At 39.5% G+C, this 27,968-nt stretch overlaps 1 protein-coding gene across 5 annotated transcripts in view; it reads right to left on the bottom strand.

The window, feature by feature from the left end:
• SLC9C2 (solute carrier family 9 member C2 (putative)) overlaps positions 1–21,667 on the bottom strand; it is a 100,301-nt gene extending 78,634 nt beyond the window's left edge. For 2 of the 5 annotated variants that reach the window (XM_050767710.1, XM_050767753.1), the window contains exons 1-5: positions 21,451–21,667; positions 20,232–20,437; positions 18,173–18,273; positions 15,926–16,054; positions 9,051–9,216 (exon numbers count right to left, since the gene is read on the bottom strand). In XM_050767710.1, the coding sequence (XP_050623667.1) occupies positions 9,051–9,216; positions 15,926–16,054; positions 18,173–18,273; positions 20,232–20,358 (523 nt within the window). In that variant the 5' untranslated portion in view covers positions 20,359–20,437; positions 21,451–21,667. Of the gene's footprint in view, positions 1–9,050; positions 9,217–15,925; positions 16,055–18,172; positions 18,274–20,231; positions 20,438–20,683; positions 20,824–21,450 lie in introns of all 5 variants that reach the window. The other 3 variants (XM_050767721.1, XM_050767744.1, XM_050767732.1) reach the window with 3 other exon arrangements.
• Between the last annotated feature and the right edge of the window lie 6,301 nt (positions 21,668–27,968).

Below are 27,968 nucleotides of genomic sequence, written 5' to 3'. Positions count from 1 at the left end.
GAGATCATATCCCACACCTGGCCGGGAGGGTCCCACACCCACGGAGCCTCCCTCATTGCTAGCGCAGCAGTCTGTGATCTACAGGCAAGGCAGCAGCGAGGCTGGGGGAGGGGCGCCCGCCATTGCTGAGGCTTAAGTAGGTAAACAAAGCTGCTGGGAAGCTCGAACTGGGTGGAGCTCACAGCAGCTCAAGGAAACCTGCCTGTCTCTGTAGACTCCACCTCTGGGGACAGGGCACAGTAAACTAAACAAACGCAGCAGACACCTCTGCAGACGCAAACGACTCTGTCTGACAGCTTTGAAGAGAGCAGTGGATCTCCCAACACGGAGGTTGAGATCTGAGAAGGGACAGACTCCCTGCTCAAGTGGGTCCCTGACCCCTGAGTAGCCTAACTGGGAGACATCCCCCACTAGGGGCAGTCTGACACCCCACACCTCACAGAGAGGAGTACACCCCTGAGAGGAAGCTTCCAAAGCAAGAATCAGACAGGTACACTCGCTGTTCAGAAATATTCTATCTTCTGCAGCCTCTGCTGCTGATACCCAGGCAAACAGGGTCTGGAGTGGACCTCAAGCAATCTCCAACAGACCTACAGCTGAGGGTCCTGACTGTTAGAAGGAAAACTATCAAACAGGAAGGACTCCTACACCAAAACCCCATCAGTACATTACCATCATCAAAGACCAGAGGCAGATAAAACCACAAAGATGGGGAAAAAGCAGGGCAGAAAAGCTGGAAATTCAAAAAATAAGAGTGCATCTCCCCCGGCAAAGGAGCGCAGCTCATCGCCAGCAACAGATCAAAGCTGGACGGAGAATGACTTTGACGAGATGAGAGAAGAAGGCTTCAGTCCATCAAATTTCTCAGAGCTAAAGGAGGAATTACGTACCCAGCGCAAAGAAACTAAAAATCTTGAAAAAAAAAGTGGAAGAATTGATGGCTAGAGTAATTAATGCAGAGAAGGTCCTAAACGAAATGAAAGAGATGAAAACCATGACACGAGAAATACGTGACAAATGCACAAGCTTCAGTAACCGACTCGATCAACTGGAAGAAAGAGTATCAGCGATTGAGGATCAAATGAATGAAATGAAGCGAGAAGAGAAACCAAAAGAAAAAAGAACAAAAAGAAATGAACAAAGCCTGCAAGAAGTATGGGATTATGTAAAAAGACCAAATCTACGTCTGATTGGGGTGCCTGAAAGTGAGGGGTAAAATGGAACCAAGTTGGAAAACACTCTTCAGGATATCATCCAGGAGAACTTCCCCAACCTAGTAGGGCAGGCCAACATTCAAATCCAGGAAATACAGAGAACGCCACAAAGATACTCCTCGAGAAGAGCAACTCCAAGACACATAATTGCCAGATTCACAAAAGTTGAAATGAAGGAAAAAATCTTAAGGGCAGCCAGAGAGAAAGGTCGGGTTACCCACAAAGGGAAGCCCATCAGACTAACAGCAGATCTCTCAGCAGAAACTCTCCAAGCCAGAAGAGAGTGGGGGCCAATATTCAACATTCTTAAAGAAAAGAATTTTCAACCCAGAATTTCATATCCAGCCAAACTAAGTTTCATAAGTGAAGGAGAAATAAAATCCTTTACAGATAAGCAAATGCTTAGAGATTTTGTCACCACTAGACCTGCCTTACAAGAGACCCTCAAGGAAGCACTAAACATGGAAAGGAACAACCAGTACCAGCCATTGCAAAAACATGCCAAAATGTAAAGACCATCGAGGCTAGGAAGAAACTGCATCAACTAACGAGCAAAATAACCAGTTAATATCATAATGGCAGGATCAAGTTCACACATAACAATATTAACCTTAAATGTAAATGGACTAAATGCTCCAATTAAAAGACACAGACTGGCAAACTGGATAAAGAGTCAAGACCCATCAGTCTGCTGTATTCAGGAGACCCATCTCACACGCAGAGACATACATAGGCTCAAAATAAAGGGATAGAGGAAGATTTACCAAGCAAATGGAGAACAAAAAAAAGCAGGGGTTGCAATACTAGTCTCTGATAAAACAGACTTTAAACCATCAAAGATCAAAAGAGACAAAGAAGGCCATTACATAATGGTAAAGGGATCAATTCAACAGGAAGAGCTAACTATCCTAAATATATATGCACTAAATACAGGAGCACCCAGATTCATAAAGCAAGTCCTTAGAGACTTACAAAGAGACTTAGACTCCCATACAATAATAATGGGAGACTTCAACACTCCACTGTCAACATTAGACAGATCAATGAGACAGAAAGTTAACAAGGATATCCAGGAACTGAACTCATCTCTGCAGCAAGCAGACCTAATAGACATCTATAGAACTCTCCACCCCAAATCAACAGAATATACATTCTTCTCAGCACCACATCATACTTACTTACTCCAAATCGACCACGTAATTGGAAGTAAAGCACTCCTCAGCAAATGTACAAGAACAGAAATTATAACAAACTGTCTCTCAGACCACAGTGCAATCAAACTAGAACTCAGGACTAAGAAACTCAATCAAAACCGCTCAACTACATGGAAACTGAACAACCTGCTCCTGAATGACTACTGGGTACATAACGAAATGAAGGCAGAAATAAAGATGTTCTTTGAAACCAATGAGAACAAAGATACAACATACCAGAATCTCTGGGACACATTTAAAGCAGTGTGTAGAGGGAAATTTATAGCACTAAATGCCCACAAGAGAAAGCAGGAAAGATCTAAAATTGACACTCTAACATCGCAATTAAAAGAACTAGAGAAGCAAGAGCAAACACATTCGAAAGCTAGCAGAAGGCAAGAAATAACTAAGATCAGAGCAGAACTGAAGGAGATAGAGACACAAAAAACCCTCCAAAAAATCAATGAATCCAGGAGTTGGTTTTTTGAAAAGATCAACAAAATTGACAGACCACTAGCCAGACTAATAAAGAAGAAAAGAGAGAAGAATCAAATCGACACAATTAAAAATGATAAAGGGGATATCACCACCGACCCCACAGAAATACAAACTACCATCAGAGAATACTATAAACACCTCTACGCAAATAAACTGGAAAATCTAGAAGAAATGGATAATTTCCTGGACACTTACACTCTTCCAAGACTAAACCAGGAAGAAGTTGAATCCCTGAATAGACCAATAGCAGGCTCTGAAATTGAGGCAACAGTTAATAGCCTACCAACCAAAAAAAGTCCAGGACCAGATGGATTCACAGCTGAATTCTACCAGAGGTACAAGGAGGAGTTGGTACCATTCCTTCTGAAACTATTCCAATCAATAGAAAAAGAAGGAATCCTCCCTAACCCATTTTATGAGGCCAACATCATCCTGATACCAAAGCCTGGCAGAGACACAAAAAAAAAAGAGAATTTTAAACCAATATCCCTGATGAACATCGATGCAAAAGTCCTCAATAAAATACTGGCAAACCAGATTCAGCAACACATCAAAAAGCTTATCCACCATGATCAAGTGGGCTTCATCCCTGGGATGCAAGGCTGGTTCAACATTCGCAAATCAATAAACATAATCCAGCATATAAACAGAACCAAAGACAAGAACCACATGATTATCTCAATTGATGCAGAAAAGGCTTTTGACAAAATTCAACAGCCCTTCATGCTAAAAACGCTCAATAAATTCGGTATTGATGGAACGTACCTCAAAATAATAAGAGCTATTTATGACAAACCCACAGCCAATATCATACTGAATGGGCAAAAACTGGAAAAATTCCCTTTGAAAACTGGCACAAGACAGGGATGCCCTCTCTCACCACTCCTATTCAACATAGTGTTGGAAGTTCTGGCTAGGGCAATCAGGCAAGAGAAAGAAATCAAGGGTATTCAGTTAGGAAAAGAAGAAGTCAAATTGTCCCTGTTTGCAGATGACATGATTGTATATTTAGAAAACCCCATTGTCTCAGCCCAGAATCTCCTTAAGCTGATAAGCAACTTCAGCAAAGTCTCAGGATACAAAATTAATGTGCAAAAATCACAAGCATTCTTATACACCAGTAACAGACAAACAGAGAGCCAAATCAGGAATGAACTTCCATTCACAATTGCTTCAAAGAGAATCAAATACCTAGGAATCCAACTTACAAGGGATGTAAAGGACCTCTTCAAGGAGAACTACAAACCACTGCTCAGTGAAATAAAAGAGGACACAAACAAATGGAAGAACATACCATGCTCATGGATAGGAAGAATCAATATCGTGAAAATGGCCATACTGCCCAAGGTAATTTATAGATTCAATGCCATCCCCATCAAGCTACCAATGAGTTTCTTCACAGAATTGGAAAAAACTGCTTTAAAGTTCATATGGAACCAAAAAAGAGCCCGCATCTCCAAGACAATCCTAAGTCAAAAGAACAAAGCTGGAGGCATCACGTAACCTGACTTCAAACTATACTACAAGGCTACAGTAACCAAAACAGCATGGTACTGGTACCAAAACAGAGATATAGACCAATGGAACAGAACAGAGTCCTCAGAAATAATACCACACATCTACAGCCATTTGATCTTTGACAAACCTGAGAGAAACAAGAAATGGGGAAAGGATTCCCTATTTAATAAATGGTGCTGGGAAAATTGGCTAGCCATAAGTAGAAAGCTGAAACTGGATCCTTTCCTTACTCCTTATACGAAAATTAATTCAAGATGGATTAGAGACTTAAATGTTAGACCTAATACCATAAAAATCCTAGAGGAAAACCTAGGTAGTACCATTCAGGACATAGGCATGGGCAAAGACTTCATGTCTAAAACACCAAAAGCAACGGCAGCAAAAGCCAAAATTGACAAATGGGATCTCATTAAACTAAGGAGCTTCTGCACAGCAAAAGAAGCTACCATCAGAGTGAACAGGCAACCTACAGAATGGGAGAAAATTTTTGCAATCTACTCATCTGACAAAGGGCTAATATCCAGAACCTACAAAGAACTCAAACAAATTTACAAGAAAAAAACAAACAACCCCATCAAAAAGTGGGCAAAGGATATGAACAGACATCTCTCAAAAGAAGACATTCATACAGCCAACAGACACATGAAAAAATGCTCATCATCACTGGCCATCAGAGAAATGCAAATCAAAACCACAATGAGATACCATCTCACACCAGTTAGAATGGCAATAATTAAAAAGTCAGGAAACAACAGGTGCTGGAGAGGATGTGGAGAAATAGGAACACTTTTACACTGTTGGTGGGATTGTAAACTAGTTCAACCATTATGGAAAACAGTATGGCGATTCCTCAAGGATCTAGAACTAGATGTACCATATGACCCAGCCATCCCATTACTGGGTATATACCCAAAGGATTATAAATTATGCTGCTATAAAGACACATGCACACGTATGTTTATTGCAGCACTATTCACAATAGCAAAGACTTGGAATCAACCCAAATGTCCATCAGTGACAGATTGGATTAAGAAAATGTGGCACATATACACCATGGAATACTATGCAGCCATAAAAAAGGATGAGTTTGAGTCCTTTTAGGGACTTGGATGCAGCTGGAATCCATCATTCTTAGCAAACTATCACAAGAACAGAAAACCAAACACCGCATGTTCTCACTCATAGGTGGGAACTGAACAATGAGATCACTCGTACTCAGGAAGGGGAACATCACACACCGGGGCCTATCATGGGGAGGGGGGAGGGGGGAGGCATTGCATTGGGAGTTATACCTGATGTAAATGACGAGTTGATGGGTGCAGCACAGCAACATGGCACAAGTATACATATGTAACAAACCTGCACGTTATGCACATGTACCCTACAACTTAAAGTATAATAATAATACATAAATTAAAAAAAAAGAAAGAAAAAAAAAGAAACTTTTTCTCCAGGATTTCTTCAAATTTTTAGTTCCTCCCTCTCTTTTCTTTTAGGGACTCATACATTAGGTCATTTGAAGTTGTCCACAGCACAATGATGCTCACTTCATGTTTTCTGGTCTTTTTCTCTCTGTGTTTCATTTTAGATAGTTTCTATTGCTACATCTTCAAGTTCTCTCATCTTTTCTTCTGCGGTGTCTAATCTGTTGTCATTAACAGTCACAATCATCTCATTTTACTACTTGTTACTACCTTTGACTATGACAGAAGGCATAAAAATACTGGTTAAACAGGTTGAGAGACTACTAGCACATTTGATTTATCTGGTGAAGAAATCCTTTAATTCTTCTCTCACATTTGGTGAACTAATCAGAACAAGTAAGGTATAAGGCTTGGTGTATAAAGTTTTGGATTTGATTTATATTTTTAATAGTAAGACACAACAAGTATTACTCTCCACCTTCTCTTTTGGCTTAATGTGGACCTAATTTATATTGATTCATTGTAAAATTTGGAAAAGAAAAGAATAAAACAAATCTTCTATAATTCTATGATGACCCAGATATAACCATTTTAATGTTGAAGTCCTTTTCTAAGCATATGGTTCTTTTTACTCAACTGAGATCATACTAACACTCTGTATTTTATTTCTTTACAAGATCCTCTTCCAGATTTGCTTTAAAATAAGAGTTAAGCCCTTACACTCTTTTAAAACAGGTAATGGATAGACAATTTCCTTTTAACTTACATATGAACGTCTACTACATTTTTGACTGGGCCAGTCCACCTTAGATTTAGGTTGCACAGGTTTACAGTGCAGACAGGCACCTCATCAAAAGAAACACCAGTAACATTATAGAAATTGTAGTTCTGTATATTATGATAATTTTAGGCATTTGGCAAAAAATAATTTTTCCTTTAAAAAATTAATGTATTATGACTATTAAATAGAAGAAAACTGTTTTGAAGGAAGAACCATTTATCTAATTCACACACAGAGACAATATGATGCTCCAGCCAACACCCAAAACAAGTGAGAGTGACTTTCCCCATAAAATTAAGTCAAATTTGTCTTATCAGGAGACAATGCTACTGGATCCAGAATCCATCTAACCTCCTGAGTGTTGCTGACATAAAAAAAATATATAAATTAAGAGCCAATCCAATACCTTCACTAGTTTTGTCTTAAAGAAATAGAAGACTTTCAGCCGGGTGCAGTGGCTCATGCCTGTAATCCCAGCACTTTGGGAGGCCGAGGTGGGTGGATCATCTGAGGTCAGGAGTTCGAGATCAGCCTAGCCAACATGGCAAAACCCCATCTCTACTAAAAAATACAAAAATTAGCCAGGAGTAGTGGCACATGGCTGTAATCCCAGCTACTCAGGAGGCTGAGGCAGGAGAATCACTTAAACCCAGGTGGCGGAGGTTGCCATGAGCCAAGATCGCGCCATTGCACTTCAGCCTGGGGTATAGAGGTAAACTCCATCTCAAAAAAAAAAAAAGAAAAGAAAAGAAAAGAAGACTTTCTACTGTACTCCTTTTTTTGAAAAAGAATTGAATGTTGAAACTGCAATAAATAACATTTATAGTTTATTATAACCATTTACAGTCAAGAGAGTGCAGAAAGGACAGCAGGAAGAAAAATGAGGTAATGAAACACGAGGTAAATACAAATGGTTGAAAGAATAAGACAGGTAAGGAAAGACAGAAAGAAACTGTACTTACAGGAGCAAAGGGAAAAAAGAGAACAGGATCAGAGTCTTTGAGAAACATATCTACCTTGTAACAATTTAGAACAGAACCTCCAAAAGTGCCTAAAACCCTATGTTTTCCCAGCTAGGAGTATGAAAATAAGAATATCACATGCTGGAAAGGTTGGAGGTTTCTCACTCCAGTCATAAGGTAGTATATTTCCACTAAATACAACCGATATTTTAAAATTTGTTAGGAAAATATTTCTGAGTCAAAAAACAGAAACCATAGCATATAGCCATTCATGTTGGTACTTCTGTGTTAATAAAACCTGATTTTTTGGCCCAGTAATCCCATTACTGGGTATATACCCAAAGGAATATAAATCATTCTACTATAAAGACACATACACACGCATATTTATTATAGCACTATTTACAATAGCAAAGACATGGAACCAACCCAAATGCCCATCCATGATAGACTGGATAAAGAAAATGTTGTACATATACACCATGGAATACTATGTAGGCATAAAAAGGAATGAGATCATGTCCTTTGCAGGGACATGACTGAAGCTGGAAGCCATCATCCTCAGCAAACTAACACAGGAACAGAAAACCACACACCACATGTTCTCACTCATAAGCAGGAGTTGAACAATGAGAATATACGGACACAGGGAGGGGAACAACACACCCCGGGGCCTGTTGCGGGGTGGAGGTGAGGGGAGCGAGCTTAGAGTACAGGTCAATAGGTGCAGCAAACCACCATGGCACACATATACCTATGTAACAAATCTGCACATTCTGCACATGTATCCCATTTTTGTTGTTGTTGTTGTTTATAGAAGAAACAAAGAAAAAAAAAACCTGACAATAGGGGGATATTTCAGAGTGAAATCATCTTCCACCTTACCAAATAATATGGGAAATAGTGCAGGACTCCAAGTCCTCTTGGGAATAAGCTTTTATTGAGTAATATATTTGAGTGCCAGACTATATCTTTACCGCTTTTCTTGAAGATAAACTATAACCCCCTCCACCACCTGCCAAACCTTAGCTACTCCAAATGGAGGCAGTTCTAACAAGAGGTAGCAAGGCCTTGGAATAGTCTCGTTAGGGATCTTTAATGTTTCTTCTTATTGGTAAACAAACTCACCAACTTAGAATATCTACCTTGTGGCTGAGAATTCACTGGAACAGAATAAGAATGCCAATTTTTATCACCTTCTAGAAGGTTACATTTTCTTTGAAAAAAACTGAAAAAGTTCCTTGGAGATTATAATTGGCGCTATTTATCTCATCTCCTTGGTGGTTGTCTTATTTGCACTGTCTCCTTCAAGTCAGTCAGTGCTCTACCTCTCAAAGTGAAAAAAAAAGCACGGATTCTTATTCTTCCGGGTGCACAATTCATGCAAGAAAAATGTAATCAAAAGAAAATAATGTAACCTTATATTTTCAAGATAAGAGAGAGAAATAAATGTGACATACCAATAGTTTTTAGTGAATTCACAGAACGAAGAGGATCTGTAATGCCAAGGGTGATGCTAAAGAGTAGGCAAGATTGCAAATCCCATGAAGCTTTATTGAATTTTATAACCACATATCCAAGTATGATGCTTGCTGTAGAAAAGCTAATTAATCCAGTTAACAAGACCTGTGAACCAATTCATAACACAGTATTAGACTTAACATCTAAAGATGGCATGATGGCATTTACTTATATCCTAAGAGTCAGATCTTGGTTGTAAATGTTATACAATTACCCTGGAAGATAACTTTAAAAGGTATTCTAGTTTAACCACCTGCCACAAAGAAACCGCCCCTTTCAAATAAGCAAGATTCTACCTTATTATTAAAAAGACTGACTCAACTATCTTTCTTGTTGTTATTCTAGTTCAATAGTTCTCAATATTGAAAGGTTCTTAAAACAGAATGCAAATTTCTCCTGCTTCTATATAAAACATATCCTGATTAGTTTGGAAAGTAAATTGTTACTGACATATTGTATCTAGTACATGACACAAATTTATATACCAAGACTCTAAAATATTCACAGAAAATCTCCCCCTTTACCTTTTATTAATTGTAAAACAAGTAGTTCTGCAATAGAGAAAGGGGAGGCCATGAAATGCTTGAGATTAAGTGATTTACAGAGTTTTGTAATTTCTATGCACACATTGTTTATGCCCAAGTATAAGAAAGTATTCATTTTTCAAAATTATCCTCAGGAAAAAAATAGTTGTGTTATCAATCCTTTTCTTATTTTCCATCTCTGTCTTTTGTTTTACTTTCTGTGAGGTTTCCACAATTTGCCCATTAGGTCCTTTTATTTCTTTATCTATCGTAATGTCATATGGTTTTTCTTCTCAAATCTCTTAAGAACATGAATTACATTAAGGAATGTTTTAAATGTTAAATTAACTTGTTCTGGAATAAACACAACTTGATCATGTTTTTATTATTTATATGTTACTGGATATATTTGTGCCAAAATTTTGTGTAGAATTGCTCTATGTTTGTGGGTGACATTGACTTATGATTTTTTCTTTCTCTTAATATTTCTGTATAGTTTTGGCGTTAAGGTTAAACAAGCCTTATAAAATAAGTAAGGGAGGAGGCCAGGTGCTGTGGCTCATGCCCATAATCCCAGCACTTTAGGAGGCAAGGCAAGAGGATCTCTTGAGTTCAGTAGTTAAAGACCAGCCTGGGAAACATAGTGGGACCCCCACCTCTAAAAAAAAGGATTAAAAATTAGCTGAGCATGGTGGTGCATAACTGTAGTACCAGCTACTCAGGAAACTGAGGTGGGAGGATTGCTTAAGCACAGGAGTTTGAAGTTGCAATGAACCATGATATTACCACTGCACTCCAACCTGGGCAACAGAGCAAGACTCTGTCTCTAAAAATAAAACAAAGTAAGTGTGGGAGGATTTCCCCTTTTACTCTTGTCTTTAAGACATAAGATTGGTGTTATCTTTCATACTGGTTCACATAACTTACATTTAAAATAGTTTAGGTATCATTTTTTTTGGAACATTTTTATTTGCCAATTCAATTTTTAATGATTATGGGACTATTTGGGTCTTTTTAAATTCTAGAATAGACCAGCCACGGTGGCTCATGCTTGTAATCCTAACATTTTGGAAGGTTGAGGCAGGAGGATTGCTTGAGGCCAGAAGTCTAGAAAGCAGCCTGGACAACAGAGCGAGACCTTGCCTTTACTAAAAATAAGAAAAAATTAGCCAGGCATGGTGGCATGTGCCTGTAGTCCCAGCTATTCCAGAAGCTGAGACGGGAGGATCACTTGAGCCCAGGAGGTTGAGGTTGCAGTGAGGGGTAATCATGCCACTGTGCTCCATCGTGGGTAACAGAGCTAGACTCTGTCTCAAAAAAAAAAATAGATACATAAATAAATAAAAAGAAATTCTAGTGTAAGTTTTGACAAATTACATATTTTTAGGAATTTCCCATTTTGTCCAAGTTTTTAAATATTTTTGCTGAATCATAAAGAAAATAAGGCATCAAAACTAGAGGGATGCAGTTAAAGCAGTGTTTAAAGGGAAACTTATAACATTAAATGCATATATTGGAAAAGAATAAAGGTTAAAAATGTTTATGATTCAATTAAGCCTAGCAGTAGGTTAGATATTGTTAAAGATAAAGTAGTAAATGAGAAACTAAATTTGAGGAAATTACATACAATAGAGTTCCGAGAGATAAAAGACAGAGAATTAAAAATCATGGAGAATATGATAGAAAATCTACAACTAATGGGAATTTAAGAATGAAATAACAAGCCTGGCGCAGTGGCTCACTCCTATAATCCCAGTACTCTGGGGGACCCAGGCAAGCGGATCATCTGAGGTCGGGAGTTCAAGACCAGCCTGGCCAACGTGGTGAAACCCCATCTCTACTAAAAGTGCAAAAATTAGACAGGTACGGTGGCAGATGCCTGTAATCCCAGCTGCTCAGGAGGCTGAGGCAGGAGAATCACTTGAACCCAGGAAGCGGAGGTCACAGTGAGCCAAGACTGTGCCATGGAACTCCAGCCTGGGCAACAGAGTAAGACTCCATCTCAAAAAAATAAAAATAAAAATAACAGAGTATAGAAAATATTTAAAAGATAATAGCCGAAATGTGGCTAGAATTGATGAAATATATTAATTCTCAGATTTAGTAACCATAAGAAGTCTTAATATGTATAAATAAAAAGATACTAACACCCAGAAACATCACAGTGAAACTAAAATAGTCCCCCTTTATCTGCAAGGGATATGTTCCAAGATCCCAGTGGATGCCTAAAACCACGGATAGTACCCAACCCTATATATACTATAGTTTTTTTAAATGCATACATATCTATGATAATGTTTAATTTATAAATTAGGCACAGTAAAAGATTAACAATAAGTAATAATAAAATAGAACAAGTATAACCACATGACAGCATCACTACTCTTGCACTTTGGAGCTATTATAAAGTAAAATAAGGGTTATATGAACACAAGCACTGTGATACTGTATGTTCTATCTGATAACTGAGATGGCTACTAAGTGACTAACGGGCAGGAGATAATGTATACACAGTGGGTATGCTGGCCACAAAGACCACTAAATTTAAAAAGATGACTACTCACAGACCTTTAATGGAAAGGACACAAAATCACAGCTAGATAGGAGTAAGTTCTAGTGTTCTAAAACACTGCAGGATGACTATAGTTAACAGCAATATATTATATAGTTTCACACAGCTAGAAGGAAGACATTGAATGTTCCCTACATGAAGAAATAATAAATGTTTCAGATGATGAATATGCTAATTACCCTGATCTGATCAGTTATACATTATATATATTGAAAGATCACTATGTATTCCATAACTATGTACAATTATTAGTCAATTTAAAAATACAATTTTTAAAAAGCTGCTAGAGCAAAACTTCAGGAAAAAGGAAGCTGAATCCAGAAAGATGGAGTTGGATGCAAGAAGGAGCAGTGAGCAAAGAAATTGAAATTGGTAAGCATTTAGATGAGTGTAGAGAAGCACTGGTACCTAAAACATTACAATCGCAATAATAATGACAATGACTAATTTCAGGGATGGTAGTATTATGTCAATAATGTAATAAAATATAAGATGAGAAAGGATAATTAAAACATTCTGAAGTTCCTGCATTATTTGGAGGAAGGTAGAGACATTTAGCTTTAGACTTGTTAAGTCAAATATAATTATTAAAATTTAAGATTTTTTAAATGTACGAAACCAGTAAGAGAATTGTATTTAGGAATATAGCAATTTTGACTGCATTTAACAGAAAAGAGTGCTTATAGTGTCAATAAATGGAGATTTTGGTCGTTTTGTTTTTTGTTTTTGTTTTTGAGATGGGGTCTCGCTCTGTTGCCCAGGCTAGAGTGCAATGGCGCAATCTCGGCTCACTGCAACTTCTGTCTCTCACGTTCAAGTGATTCTGCTGCCTCAGCCTCCCGAGTAGCTGGGATTACAGGTACATGCCACTAGGCCCGGCTAATTTTTTGTATTTTTAGTAATAGCAGGGTTTCTACTAAACCTGACCTCGTGATCTCCCTGCCTTGGCCTCCAAAGTGCTGGGATTACAGGCGTGAGCCACCGCGCCTCAAGTAACCCTAAATCCAGAATAAACAGCCGTATGTTAGTATGTTGGCTCCCAGTGCTCTTAAGGACCCAGGCTCTTTTTTCTCTTTATGTTCAATCATATATAGTGCCTGTTCTCATGTTCACTACTTCACAATCTCAAGATGAATACTCATTCTAGACCACTGGGAAGGCTCCAGGCAGAAAGAGAGGTAAAGCAAAGAGCAAAAAGCACATGCCAGCTGATTTAACCCCCTTATTAAGGGCTTTCTAGAAGCCCATTCAGCAAACTTTTGTACATTTTTCATTGGCCAAACTATCTTCTTAGGGTACCAAAGTTGTTAGGGATGCTTGGAAATATGACATTTTACACTAGACCTATTGCCATACCAAACGAAAAATTTTAAGTTTCTGTTGGTGAGAAAGAGAGGGAGACTGCATATTGGATAAGCAACCAGAAATGCCTGCCACCAAAAAATAGAACATGAAACTTTTAAATTAGTAGAAGGAACAAAAGGGATAAAGGAAACTGAATTAATTCAATTAATTGAGAAAAGGAAGAATGAGACAAAGCATGGCAAATAAAAGGATAAAATAATATATGAGAAAAAGTTCAAATATATTTCTTTTAAAAACGTTATTTTCAATTTATAAACAGTAAAATCTACTCTTCGGGTGTACAGTAATATGGGTTTTGATAAATGCATACAGTTATGTAATCACACCAAAACTAAGAAACAAGACTGATACATCACTCCCAAAAATTTCCTCATGCTACATCTTTGTGGTCAATTCTTTTCCCCAACCCCATTCCCTAGCAACCGATGATGTTCTCTAGACCTATAGTTTTGCCATTTTTAGAAGGTCTATGAATGTAATTATATAATTTGTATGTACCCCTTGGAGGCTGGCTTATTTCTCTTAGCACAATGCATATTAAATTCTTCCTTGTTGTGCCTATCGATACTCCATTCCTTTTTTATTGCTGAGTAATATTTCATTGTAAGATGTTCCACAGTTTATCCATTCACCAGCTGAAGAACGTTTGAGTTGTTTCCAGACATTTGAGGTTATAAATAAAGCTACTATACAGATTCATGTAGAGGTTTTGTAAACATAAGTTTTCATTTCTCTTGGGTAAATACATAGGAGTGAGATTGGTGAGTCATGTGGCAAGTATATATTTAACTTTATAAGAAACTCCCAAACTGTTTCCCAAAGTGGTTGTACCATTTTGCCTTCTCTCTAACAATGTATGTAAGTTTCATTGTCTTCATATCTTCACCAGCACTTGGCATTAACAGGTTTGTTGTTGCTATTCCAATAGGTACATAGTGGTATCTCATTGTGATTTTAGTGTGTATTTCTCTAGTGACTTATCATGTTGAGCATCTTTCCAAGTGCTTTTATTCCATCCATATATCTTCCTTGGTGTCTCAAATCTGTTCAAATCTTTTCTCTTCTAAATCTATTTTTAATTACAATAAATACTAATGGACTAAACTAGTTTTTAAAAAGAAGCACAAATTATCAACCTGTATAAAATAAAAAAAATCCAACTGTATACTCTTAAAAAGATACCAAAATCTTGAAAACAAAAGGATGGAAAAATTGTAGCAGGCAAATACCAAAATAAAGCTGATGTAACTGTAGTAATACCAAATAAAATTGTTTTAAGGCAAAAAGCATTATTTGGGATAAAAGGGAAACTAAATAATAAGAAAAAAATTAACTGGGAAATATAGCAATATTTGTAGACACTTAATAACAACCTCTATTTGTATAAAGTAAAAACTGACATAATTGCAAGGAGAAATTGATAAATCCACAGTGATAGGGGAAACTTATTAAATTGAACTGAAAAACACTATTGGGAAAAACATAGAAGATTGAACTTCATAATTAATAAAACAATCTACTGAACAAATTTAGACCCCTACACTAAATAGAGAATAGACATTTTTACAGCGCAACATTTTAAAAAATCATGTACAAGCCTACAAAGCAAGTTTTCACAAATCAAAGAATTGACATATAAAACACATTCTCTGATTATGGTGTGATAAGAGAAATAATAATAAAACATCATATTTGGAAAATTCAAAACAATTTTTACATAATTAATGGATCAAAAAGTATAAGAAAATGTAGAACTGGATGATGATGAGTACACCAAAAACCAAAACATGTGGGATACCACTAAAAAGAAAATTTAAAACCTTAAATGCACACAGAAAACAAAAAAAGCTAAAAATGAATCAAATATTAATTTAAGATGTTAGAACAGAATAAAATCAAAATAAAGTGTTCTCTGAAAAAAGAAATAAAACAGTACAACAGGTATGATTAAGAAAAAAAGAGAGAAGGCACAAGTAACAATCTTTGCAGGGAAAATGGGCAAATCTACAGAAACAGTTGAGATTAAGTCAGACGTGGGACTAGAATCCAGATTCTGACATTTATTATCCTTATCTGTGACCTCTAAGCTTCAGTTTGCTCATATGCAAAATGAAAATGATGTTTACTCTGATATTTACACTGAGAATGCCTAGTCACAATGGTCACTCAGCAAATACTAATTCCTTTCCTCTCCCTTCAACTCTTTTTAGTTAGTAGTTCTGTAGAATGAAGAGGGCAAAACAAATAAAATATGAGACTTTGTGAATTATTAATCATCTATATAGGCAGCCATATTCTCTATCAACATGCCTAAGCAAGAATTGATCATACTTTGTTTTAAATGTGATCTTACCTGCCAAAACATATTCTTGAGTATATAAAAGTCTACATCCAAAGCAACCATAAATATAATTAAAGGTGAAAAGTAAGAATAAAGTGAAAAACTTGATGTTTTTAGAAGAGGGTAGACAATTTGGTGCACCTAAAGTAACAAAGACAAACAAGAAATTAGTGTGCTACCATTTCCAAGTATTAGAAATTAGGTTGATGCTATGTCAATCAATATAAATTTCAGAATCTTTCAGTATACAGCTAATGAGAGAGTATCTACAAGGGCAGTCTTAAGGGTCTTGTGGTAGATTGCTTGATCTAGCCATCCAGATAAGTTATCTATATAGACCTCTATTCACCAGAGAATTGAGTGGTTTTCGGCTACACAAACCCTGCTTGTGGTGTGCAATCAGTATTTTCAAAAGTGGTATCCCTACTGTTGGTGATATCAGAAAATATTTTTGGTGATTCACAGGTAAGCATTTTTTAATTTGACTGTTAGATGTTTATTTCAATTCGCTTTAGGTGAGGGAAAGAATCTTAAACAGGTACTTGTTTCACAGACATTGGCTTAGGATTTTTAAATCTTTAAGTGAGTCAGTAGAGAAAAATAATTCATAGAAAATAGCAGATTGTATACATAAGACATAAATCATGAAGGTTGTACACAGATTAATGGAAAATACAACAACAACAATTGAAGTGCTATAAATGTTCCCTCCTAAAAAGTTTATTTTGGCCCAATCGACAGTTTAACTTTCATTACTTCACCTCCCTATCCCTCAGTTTGCTCATCTGTAAAATGGAAATAGAGTATCTGTTTTCAATGGGTTGCTGTTAGAGTGAATAAATTAACTCAAGGGTTAATAAACTAATAAATTAATAAATACAAAGCACTTAAAAGAGAGCCTGGCACTTATTAAACACCCTAAAGATGTCAGCTAGTAGTACTGGTGGTATTTCAGAAGATTGGGAAGAAGCGTTTACAATCCTAGATGGGTATAAGCATTATCTCCATTTTAAAAAAATAAAGGAATGAGTGGAGGCAAATTGTTATTGATCACACTGCTATGCAGTTGAAATCAGAAGTTAATACTAGGTTGATAGTGAATGAATGTTTTCTTGTATCTATGGTACATATTATATGAAGCATGTTTTACATTTAATCTGGCAGTGAGCTTGCCTCATGATGAACATAACTGCTACCTTTTATAAGCAGGTCCCCCCCGCCCTTTTTTTTTTTTTTTTTTTGAGACGGAGTCTCGCTCTGTCACCCAGGCTGGAGTGCAGTGGCGTGATCTCGGCTTACTGCAAGCTCAGACTCCCGGGTTCATGCAATTCTCCTACCTCAACCTATAAGCAGGCCTTGTATAAGGCAAGAGCAGGGAAGAAGCCAGTGTATGTGTGCAGGGTAAGGAAGCCAGAGCAAGGCTTCAGAAGCAGATGATGAACCCAAGAATGCAAACACATTATCCTTGCTTGCTTTTTTTTTTTTTTTTTTTGTTTTGTTTTGAGATGGAGTCTCGCTCTGTCACCCAGGCTGGAGTACAGTGGTGCGATCTCAGCTCACTGCAAGCTCCACCTCCCGGGTTCACACCATTCTCCTGCCTCAGCCTCCAGAGCAGCTGGGACTACAGGCCCACTACCAAACCCGGCTAATTTTTTGCATTTTTTAGTAGAGACGGGGTTTCACTGTGTTAGCCGGGATGGTCTTTCCTTGCTTTCTTTCCTTGTTTTCTTTTTTCTTTCTTTTTTTTTTTTTTTTTTTTTGACAGTCTTGTTCTGTTGCCCAGGCTGGAGTGTAGTGGCGTGATGTCAGCTTACTGCAACCTCCGTCTCCTGGGTTCAAGAGGTTCTCATGCCTCAGCCTCCTAAGTCACCAGGATTACAGGCATGGGCCACCCCTCCTAGCTAATTTTTGTATTTTTAGTAGAGATGGGATTTTGTCATGTTGGTCAGGCTGGTCTCAAACTCCTGACCTTAAGTGATCTACCCACCTCAGCCTCCCAAAGTGCTGGGATAACAGGCGTGAGCCATCACCTGGGCACATTTTCCTCTTATTACTGCTCTTTTGAAGCTTCCCTAATTGATGTGTCCTCTACTGTGTGGTTTTTTTGTTTTTCAAATTTTTAAATACCAGATAGAACTTTTTGAGTAGCTGTTCCCATAAGAAAAAACATTCCATGCATTCAGGGATGAGATGGGAGTGGACTTTATTTTTGGCATTTTTTCCTTTAATTTAGTCTCTAATTTATTGTACATACAGTACCTCAACAGAACTGTAGGCCATCTGTCCTATCACGAATCCCGACAGAGAAAGAATCGTCAAAACAATGACTTCAGAATTCTTTAAACACATCTTCAAAAGCCCTAAAGAAATACATGTATGTGTTATTTAAACATGATAAGTTTCAAAGCAATTTAATTAATATTTCTTTTCTCTAGTTATTTAATTTTAAACTTCTGAGTGTCATATTCTTGTGGATGAATCACTGACATCTGTTATAAATGCTCTCTTAAGGATATGACACATGATGAGGCATCTCTCACAGATTTGCCTGCTTCCAATTTGCCTGCCCAGTGACACATCAGAATAACGTATGGGTTTCTTACTAATGGATCTGATGGTGAGAAATTATGGAAAGCCCAATTTTACATCTACATAGTACACCTTCTATTAATAATTCCTCATCCTAAGCTATAGTGACATATTTCTAAAATTTTCCCAAAAGCCAGAAACACATTTAACTGAGCTCTAACTATAGAGAAAACTGCCTTCATGACACTAGTAACAAAAGCCACTCATTATTCTCTATCTGCACTTTCTTGCATTGAAACCTCTACTCTATCTGAAGTTATTCATTTCATTGCCTCTAGAGACAATATATAAACTATAATACAATTAATTTATGCCTAGGGTAAGATTCATTGGCATCCCAGATTCTGCATTTCCTGACTTCCAGTTATAAGTTAAGCCACATCATTAAATATTAATTGAATACAGAAGGCCTCGACTTACTTTGGGATGGTGCAAAAGTGATACACATTTGGTAGAAACTGGACTTCGAGTACTCATACTATTCTTGTGTTTCATGTTTAGTACAACATTTACTAAATTACATGAGATAGTCAACACTTTTATTATAAAATAGGCTTTGCGTTAGATGATTTTCCTTAACTGTAGGCGAATATAAGTGTTATGAAAGCTTTTAAGGTAGGCTAGGCTCAGTTATGATATTCAGTATGTTAGCTGTATTAATGCATTTCAACTTACAATATTTCAAATTTATGATGGGTTTATTAGGACACAACCTGATAATCAAGGAGCATCTGTATTTGTTATAGGTAAGACCAGATAAAGATATGTTTTTTACACTATTTCTGCAATGCTCTTTACTACTGGAGCATTTGTCTCTACAAAAGATATAGAGCTAGTCCATGGTCATCAGCACCTTGTGATATCAAAAGGGACCAAGGTCATTAGTGAGTATATTAAAGATTCCCAAAGAAAGCAATTTCACTCCTTGATACAATGGGTAAAATTGAAGGAGTTTATACACATTTGTTTATTTGTTTCTGTATAGGATTCCTAGTTCCAGAAAGGATTTTAAAGCAGCTATTTTTCCTTTTTCCTAATCCCTAGTGTTGAATTGTGGGCTAAACCATCTGTGTGTTGGATATGTAACTCGATCTGCATGAATATCATTCTCTATACCTGTTGAATTCTTAATCATTGTTTAAGAGGTCCTTATTCGTGAAGTCTTTCCTAATTTTCTTCTTGGCGTTGGGGTGGGTTACTTATCTTCCCTGAAGAGAGATCACACCAAAAGCCATAATAAAATGGACAAAATGAATGACATCAATTATGTAAGTCATGAATTGTATGCCTGGGCTCTATTTGTGTGTTTGATCCCATTGTCCTCCCCTCGCCTCAGATATTTTGGTCAGGTTAGGTCTGGCCAGGCAGGCAGTGTACAGCTCTTCCTCCTTCTTGTGAGCAGAGAATCTTGACCACACCTTTATAGTTATACTTAACACATTGCATAGTAATTATGTGTTTGCCAATCTCCCCCATGAGAGGGCTCCTTGAAGTTAAGTTGTTCTTCTTACATGTCTATCTCACTACCATGCTCAGCAAATGTTACTGAATACAGGAATATAGAATAGACACTACTTATAATTAAATGAAGCGAGATTGACAGTATTCACTCATGTCTTGTCAGTTCACTGGGCCCCTTCTTTTGATGTTATGTAGTTGTGATGGCTTTCCACATTGACAGAAGGTTCACAGGGCAGAGGAAAGATGAGTTTCAAAAACAACCACCTACCTCCCAAAACAACAATGAAACATACAAGCGTTGTGAAATGCTCCTCTTCAATAAGGTAGTCAGCTGGCTGCCCGCAGAGTAAATCAGGTCCGTTACTTTTGTTTTGTGCCCAGATGTAAGAACTCATTTTTGCTGCTGCTTTTCCCCAGACCTAACTTGATGGAGTGGTTTGGTTATTATGGACACTTTCACTTCTGCACACTGACCTGTATAGCATGCAAAAAGAACATAAGACCTACCAAGACCCAGTTAATCCATACCCTTTCTACCTAAGATTGTGCCACACTCAGATCTGAACATGTCTCTTCTTGTCACAGGGCACACATTAATACCTCTTGCCCTACCTTTTGCTTCAAGAACATTTTATAGGAACACTAACAGCGATGTTAGTGTTTACTCCCTGTACTGTTACATGTATATGAGAGAGGGGGTGCATTGACTGGTGCACTTACCATTGTAATGATATAGTAATGTGCTTTCTTTCCCCATTGGACAGTGAGTTTCTCAAAGGCCAGGGCCCGAACTTTCCTTAAGGCTGTGCACGTAGTATGTAGCACAAGATAGGCTGTCCAAAAATATTTGATGGGCTGAACTATTTGAGGGGAAAGGAGCAAGGATAAATGTTATGCTCCCCCTTCTCTGTGGGTATAAATCATTCTCGAATTCCATTTTACCACTCCCACCCTAATATCTCTTTTTCCTCTCTCAGCACCCTTCAAATAAAAGATGGCAAATGGGAAACAAAGTCAAAGTTGAGTCACACCAGTTAAGGTCGGGAGTGAGGATAAGGGTGAATAACCTAAAAATAAAGGAAAAGACCAAGGTTGAGGTTTGATCATATGATGCCTTTGAGTGAATTAGAAAAAGTCCCCCTTCCTCAGAGCAATGAAGCCTGACAACAAGGCACATGGCTTGGCATGTGACTACCAGGCTGGATTTCAGTCCCAGTATCCCACCTCAGTTGGTGCTCTGTATAGGATGTAACCAATGCGAATCTATGCAGTGGTCCTGAGAAAGATTTGTACTGTTTTATTTTTCCTTGCAGTTAGCCTTAACCTAAAAATCCTAGAGGTTCCTCAAGTATCTCCAATAATATTTAAGGCTTATCTTTGGTCCTTTGTTTTGTACTTGTTTGGTCTACAGGTCACAATGATTCTGGTGTGAAGCAGAGGATGGGCCAGAAAGAGATTCAAAATGCTACATCTTCAAATCACTTCACCTGTCCCTCAAGTAGCCCTTCAGGTCCTTGGCATCTTCAACTCCCGCTATCCTCATGTGTAATGACCCTCAAATTAAGTTCTTCTACAAATTACCCAGATCAGAGATATGTTCCTTAAAGATTAAGCTGCTTCAAAGTTGAAATTGAGATGAAGGCTCTCAAAATCCCAAAATACAATGCACAGTTATGTTTCTGTTTGCTAGGGACAGTACTACCAACTGATATCACACCAAAATCCATTTCCATGCCTACTTCCCATTGGTTTCTTGCCAACCTGCTTTCATTCTGATTGGCTGCCTACAATATCACCACCCCCAATCCAGAAGAAGCCAAGTGATCTAGTTCTGGGGAAGCTTTCGTTTTTTAACCCTCAAGCTATGTAGGTACCCACAACTGTTTTAACTGATTTTTTTTTCTTTTGCTGACACTGTAGAAGGAATTCATGAATTGTACAAGTATAATCAAAGACAACCAAAAATTTTTACTTTTCCCTTCAAAAGCTAAGTGTAGTGTAGCTCCCCCATAGTCTAAGTTAGAGAAGACTACTAACAGCCTGTTTTTCCTTCTGTGCTCAGCTAGCCTTATCTGTACTTGCTAGTTTCACATTCCCTGGGGCTCAGCCAGTTCCTGCTTCACCTCCCTAGCACAATTGCAAAGTTACAAGGTTAATACAGAAACATGGTTTCTCAGGGATGTGGAACATGCAGTATAAATGTAAAAGACTGATCAACTGCCTTTGTTCTTGCTTCTGTGAGTACACTTTCTGCATCACGTAGCTCGTGGCCACTGACTGCTTAAAAGGTGGCTGCTTTCTTTGTCCGGGGCTCAAACTTCCCTGGATGCTACTCCTACTGAGCCAGGGGATCACCTTTTAATAAAGACCTTTCCTGAACTCACTCTGTTCAGTCTCTCCCATCTTTGATTGTCCCGCCACATTTCTGGCGGCCTGTCCGGGATTGGAGACGGCAGGTTTCTGTCTCCTCTGCTTGTGGGCTAGGGCCCCAGGACATGGGAGTTGTGGGACCCTTGGCACCACTGGGTAAGACTTAGCCCAGAAGGACAACGACTCTCCCATGTCTTGGAGCCTTCCCCTGACAGTGCAAATGGAACCAACTCGGGAGTTGCAGGACAGTCACAGGAGCAGCGCGCAGGCAGACTACTGAACTGCAGTAAGGTTGGGCCCTAGGAAAGTCCATCCCATAAGGACGGAAGGGAGCTTGATCACCTCCCAGGGAACAACCACTTATCCAACAGAGGAGCTGGGGGTGGTAGGAGTGGCTTGCCAATTTGGATGAACCTCATGTCCCCACTAACATGAACTGGAAGAACGGAGAAAATGGGCCGATAGAGCAGCAAGTGCAGCAAGGTAGGGCTTGCTGGCAGGGTGACAAGAGTGGCTTGCCACCCCAACTGGGAGTGTGTGGGTTTGTGTGCACCTACCTGGGACACAAGAGAGGCTCGTTTCATCCAATGAGGAGTCCTAGGTTAGGAGTGGTGTGTGTATGTGTGTGAATGTGGGAGCCTAACTAGGCTTACCTGGGACATGAGAGAGGCTCGTTTCATCTGATAAGGAGTCCTGGGGCAGGGGAGGTATGTGAAAGTGTGTAAAAGAGATGGTCTTGGGAGAGGCCAACACAGGGAGTGATGTGGGGAGGTGCAGATCTCTTAGTCCAGACTGTGTCCTCCGAGCTGAGTGTGGGACTAGCCAGACCTAGGTCACTGCGTAAGGCTGAGAGGATTAGCTTCATAGCTTCACAGCAGTAGTTGACTGTGACCTGGCTAAGCAGCATCCTAACCTCCAGTAATAGGACCTGGTCTGGTGAATCCAAGAGTGAAAGTGAGAGTGAAAGTGTGCCGTGAGGGAGGAAATGGGAGGAAAAGTGTCAAAGCCAACTCCATTAGAATATATGTTGAAGAACTTTAAGAAAGGTTTTTATGGTGATTATGGAATGAAGTTAACACCACAGAGGCTAAGAACCCTTTGTAAAATTGACTGGCCCTCCTTTAATGTAAGGTAGCCAGTCAAGGGAACCATAGATAAGGAAATAATTGGCCGAGTGTTTCAGGTTGTCACTGGGGTCAGACAACAGCCTGGGCACCCTGATCAGTTCCCAAACTTAGACTCCTGGCTGAGTGTGATTCAGACCTGTCCAAAATGGCTACAGTCCTGCTTTGAAGATTATTGTAAGACTGTAGTGGCTTGTACAAAACAAGGAACCATAGAAAAGACCCAAATCAGGCGCAAGGGCTGCTGAACTTGCTGAGATACCGAGAGGCTCTAATACAAGGAATAAAGGCTGGAGGGAAAAAGGCAATGAACATTGCAAAGGTTTCAGAGGTTCATCAGAAACCAGATGAAAGCACCAGTGAGTTCTATGAGAGGCTTTGTGAGGCTTACCGGCTCTACACACCTTTTGACCCAGAAGTGGCAGGGAATCAGTACATGGTTAATGTGGCATTTGTGAGTCAGGCACAAAATGACATTAAGCGAAATTGCAGAAGCTGGAGGGGTTTCAAGGTATGAACATTTCCCAGCTTATCCAGGTGGCAATCAAAATGTTTGTAAATCAAGATGAGGAAGCAAAGCGGGAGGCCAAGCGTAGAGCAAAGGAAAAGGCAGAGTTCTTGGCCACAGCCCTGGTTGAAAGAGAGACTGGATTTGCAAGAGGATGTGGACGTGGTCGTGGACGCAGTCACAGAAGAGGACAAGCTAGCCCAGGTCAGGAGACCAGGACAGGTCAGGAAGATTGGCCTAGACTAGAGAGAGATCAATGTGCAAGATACAAGCAAAGAGGGCTTTGGAAAGATGAATGTCCAGAGAAAGAAAAGGACAAGGACAACAACCAGGGACAGAATGACTGGACAGGGCCTCCTTCCACTGCCAGGCAAGGTGTAGTAGGATCCGACATGGATCTAACTGGGCTGGCAGGAGCCAATGGCTACCTTGAAGACTGAGACAGACCAGACTCCATCTCACTAGGCCTCAAGGAGCCTATGGTCTCAATGGTGGTAAGGGGCCAAAAAATAGACTTTATGGTAGCCACAGGTGCTGAACACTTGGTTGTGACTCAGACAATTGGGCTGTTATCAAAAGACTATGCTAATATTATCGGGGCCACAGGTCACAGAAAAGACATCTTTTTTCAAATCAAAAAGATGTATGATTGGAGACCAAGAGGTTCAGCACGTGTTTTTATACTTACCAAACTGCCCAGAGCCACTATTGGGAAAAGACTTATTACAAAAGCTGCAGGCTCAGATCTCCTTTACACCAAATGGAGACATGACTTTAAGCCTAAGGCAAAGAAAGGCTATGGTATTAACACTCACGTTCCTGAAAACAGAGGAATGGAGACTTTATGAAAGCAGTTGCCAGGAGTGTGGAAAAAGATAGAGTGTGACTGAAGGAGAAAAACTATTCACAGACTTACTTCTTAAGTTACCAGGAGTCCAGGCAGAAGACAATCCCCCAGGGCTGGCAGTGAATCAAGCAGTTGTCATAGTAGAGCGACTACAAGGAACCTACCCAGTGTGGATCCGCCTATATCCCATTCCCATGGAGGCCAATTGAGGAATTGAAAAACACTTAAAAAGGTTCCTTGAGTTTGGAATAATAGAAAGATGTGTTTCCTCATGGAATACTCCCCTATTGCCGGTGTTAAAACCTTCTGGTGACTATCCACCTGTACAAGACTTAAGGGCAGTCAACAAGGTGGCAGCTATACTGCATGCTATTGTGCCTAACCCGTACACTATGCTTGGACAAATACCTGCTAGTGTTGCTTGGTGCACATGCTTAGACATAAAAGATGCATTTTTCTGCATTCATTTGGCCCCTGTAAGCCGAGATATCTTTGCCTTTGAGTGGGGCCCATCTCAGTATACCTGGACTAGACTTCCCCAAGGATTTAAAAACTCCCCAACTATCTTCGAAGAAGCACCTGCCTCAGACTTAAAGGCTTTCACGCCACCTAGGACCGATGTGTCTTGCTGCAATACATAGGTGATTTGTTGCTAGCTGCACCCACCAGAAAGGAATGTATCCAATGACAGAGAGTCTCCTTCAAGTGCTGTGGAAAGCTGGCTATAAAGTATCTAAGGAAAAGGCACAGATCTGTGGCCAAGGAGTCCAGTATCTTGGATTTTACATCTCCCAAGGGTGGTGTGCGCTTGGACAAGAGCAAAAAGAGACTATAGCATTCCTCAGCCAGACACAAGGTGACTAGTGCAGAAATTCCTAGGGGCAGCTAGTTTCTGCCACATGTGGATCCCCAACTACTCACTCTTAGCAAAACCTTTTAATGAGGCAACGAAAGGTGGGAGAAAGGAGCCCCTCCTTTGAGAAAAGAAACAAGATATGGCTTTCAAGAAAATTAAGAAAGCCTTAATCCAGGCACCAGCACTAGGGCCGCCAGACATGGCAAAGCCCTTTTACCTGTATGTTCATGAAAGAAAAGGAATGGCTACAGGGGTCTTAGTGCAAATGCTAGGGTCGTGGTATCAGCCTGTAGCCTATTTGTCTGAGCAAGTAGACTTGGTGGCTATAGGATGGCCACCCTGTTTCAAGGTGCTGGCCACCACTGCCTTGTTAGCTGAGGACGCTAACAAACTCACATTTGGACAGAAGCTGATAATTTGGGTGCCCCACACAGTTGTCACCCTGATGGAACAGAGAGGACACTGTTGGCTCTCTAACCCTTGGATGCTAAGATACCAAGGCCTCCTATGTGAGAATCCATACATCACCTTAGAGACTGTGAATACCCTAAATCTGGCCACACTGTTACCAATAGAATATGCGGAGCATGGGAAGCCCCCGTTATATGCCCCAGGGTACCACTGCTGTATAGAAACAGTGGATGAGGTCTTTTCAAGCCAAAAAGACTTGAAAGACCAGCCTCTAAAGGACCCTGACATTGAATATTTTACTGATGGAAGCAGCTCCATATCTGAAGGTATCAGAAAGGCCAGATATGCTGTCGTCAGATTAAGCTCAGTGACCAAAGCCTGCCCTCTACTGGTCGGAACCTCAGCACAGAAGGCAGAACTAATAGCTCTCACAAGAGCACCATTTCTAGTGAAGGGAAAGTCAGTGAACATCTATACTGACTCAAGATTTGCTTTTGCCACCTTGCATGCTCATGGAGCCATTTACAAAGAAAGAGGACTGTTAACTACTGAAGGAAAGAAAACAGAAAACAAAAAAGAAATAGAGCAGCTCCTAGAGGCTGTATGGGCTCCAAAGGAAGTAGCAGTTATCCACTGTAAAGGACATCAAACAAGAGGAAGTGATAACGCTATAGGAAACAGAAAAGCAGACAAGGAAGCAAAAAAACGGCTGCAATGACAGAAATAACAAAGAAAGAAGAGACTTATACTATGCCCTTACTAGAGCCTCCCCTTGCAGAGACTCCTAACTACTCATCCAACGAGAAGGCATGGTTTGCGCAGGAAAATGGGAGTTATCAAAAAGGAGGCTGGTGGAAGTTTTCAGACGGGAGGCTTCCATTCCAGAAGCCATTGCTCCCGATTTATAAAGCAGTTTTACCAAGGAACACACATGGGGAAAACGGCTTTAGAAATTCTTGTAGGGCAGTATTTCTATGTGCCACGCCTAACTGCCATCACTTGAGCCGTCTGCAAGCAGTGTGTTACTTGCGCCCAGAATAACCCAAGGCAAGGGCCTACTCGGCCCCCAGGAATTCAGGAAACAGGAGCAGTGCCATGTGAAAACCTACTTGTAGACTTTACTGAACTGCCTTGGGCTGGAGGTTATCAGTACATATTAGTGTTTGTCTGCACCTTTTCAGGATGGGTTGAGGCATTCCCCACCAGGACAGAAAAGGCATGAGAAGTAACCAGGATATTATTAAAAGACATTATTCCTAGATTTGGACTGCCTCTAACTTTAGGCTCAGACAATGGACCAGCTTTTGTGACAGAAGTAGTACAGCAACTAACTCAGACGTTAAAGATTAAATGGAAACTGCATACAGCCTATCGCCCACAAAGTTCTAAAAAAGTTAAAAGGATGAACCGGACACTGAAACAACTGTTGAAGAAGTTTTGCCAAGAGATACATTTAAGGTGGGATCAGGTATTGCCCATGGTCCTTCTCCGAGTCACATATACCCCTACTAAATTAACCAGGTATTCACCCTATGAGTTAGTGTATGGCCAACCACCCCCACTTATATCTCAGGTAAAAGGAGATTTAAAGGAAATTGGAGAACTGATCCTAAGAAGACAAATGCAAGCATTAGGTGAGATAATGCAAGAAGTACAAGCATGGGTAAGAGAAAGAATACCTGTTAGCCTTACAGATGCAATACATCCCTTTCCACCCAGGGACTCTGTATGGGTTAAACACTGGAATCCTACCACCATCGGGCGCTTATGGGATGGTCCCCATATTGTGATCCTGTCTACCCCTACCGCTATTAAAGTTACAGGTATTACACCTTGGATCCATCACAGCCTACTGAAACCTGCAGTCTCAGTCCAAGACCAGTAGACGA

This window comes from Macaca thibetana, chromosome 1, assembly GCF_024542745.1.
Source record: "Macaca thibetana thibetana isolate TM-01 chromosome 1, ASM2454274v1, whole genome shotgun sequence".
Classification (NCBI taxonomy): domain Eukaryota; kingdom Metazoa; phylum Chordata; class Mammalia; order Primates; family Cercopithecidae; genus Macaca; species Macaca thibetana.
This window is presented reverse-complemented; position numbering and strand designations above follow the sequence as displayed.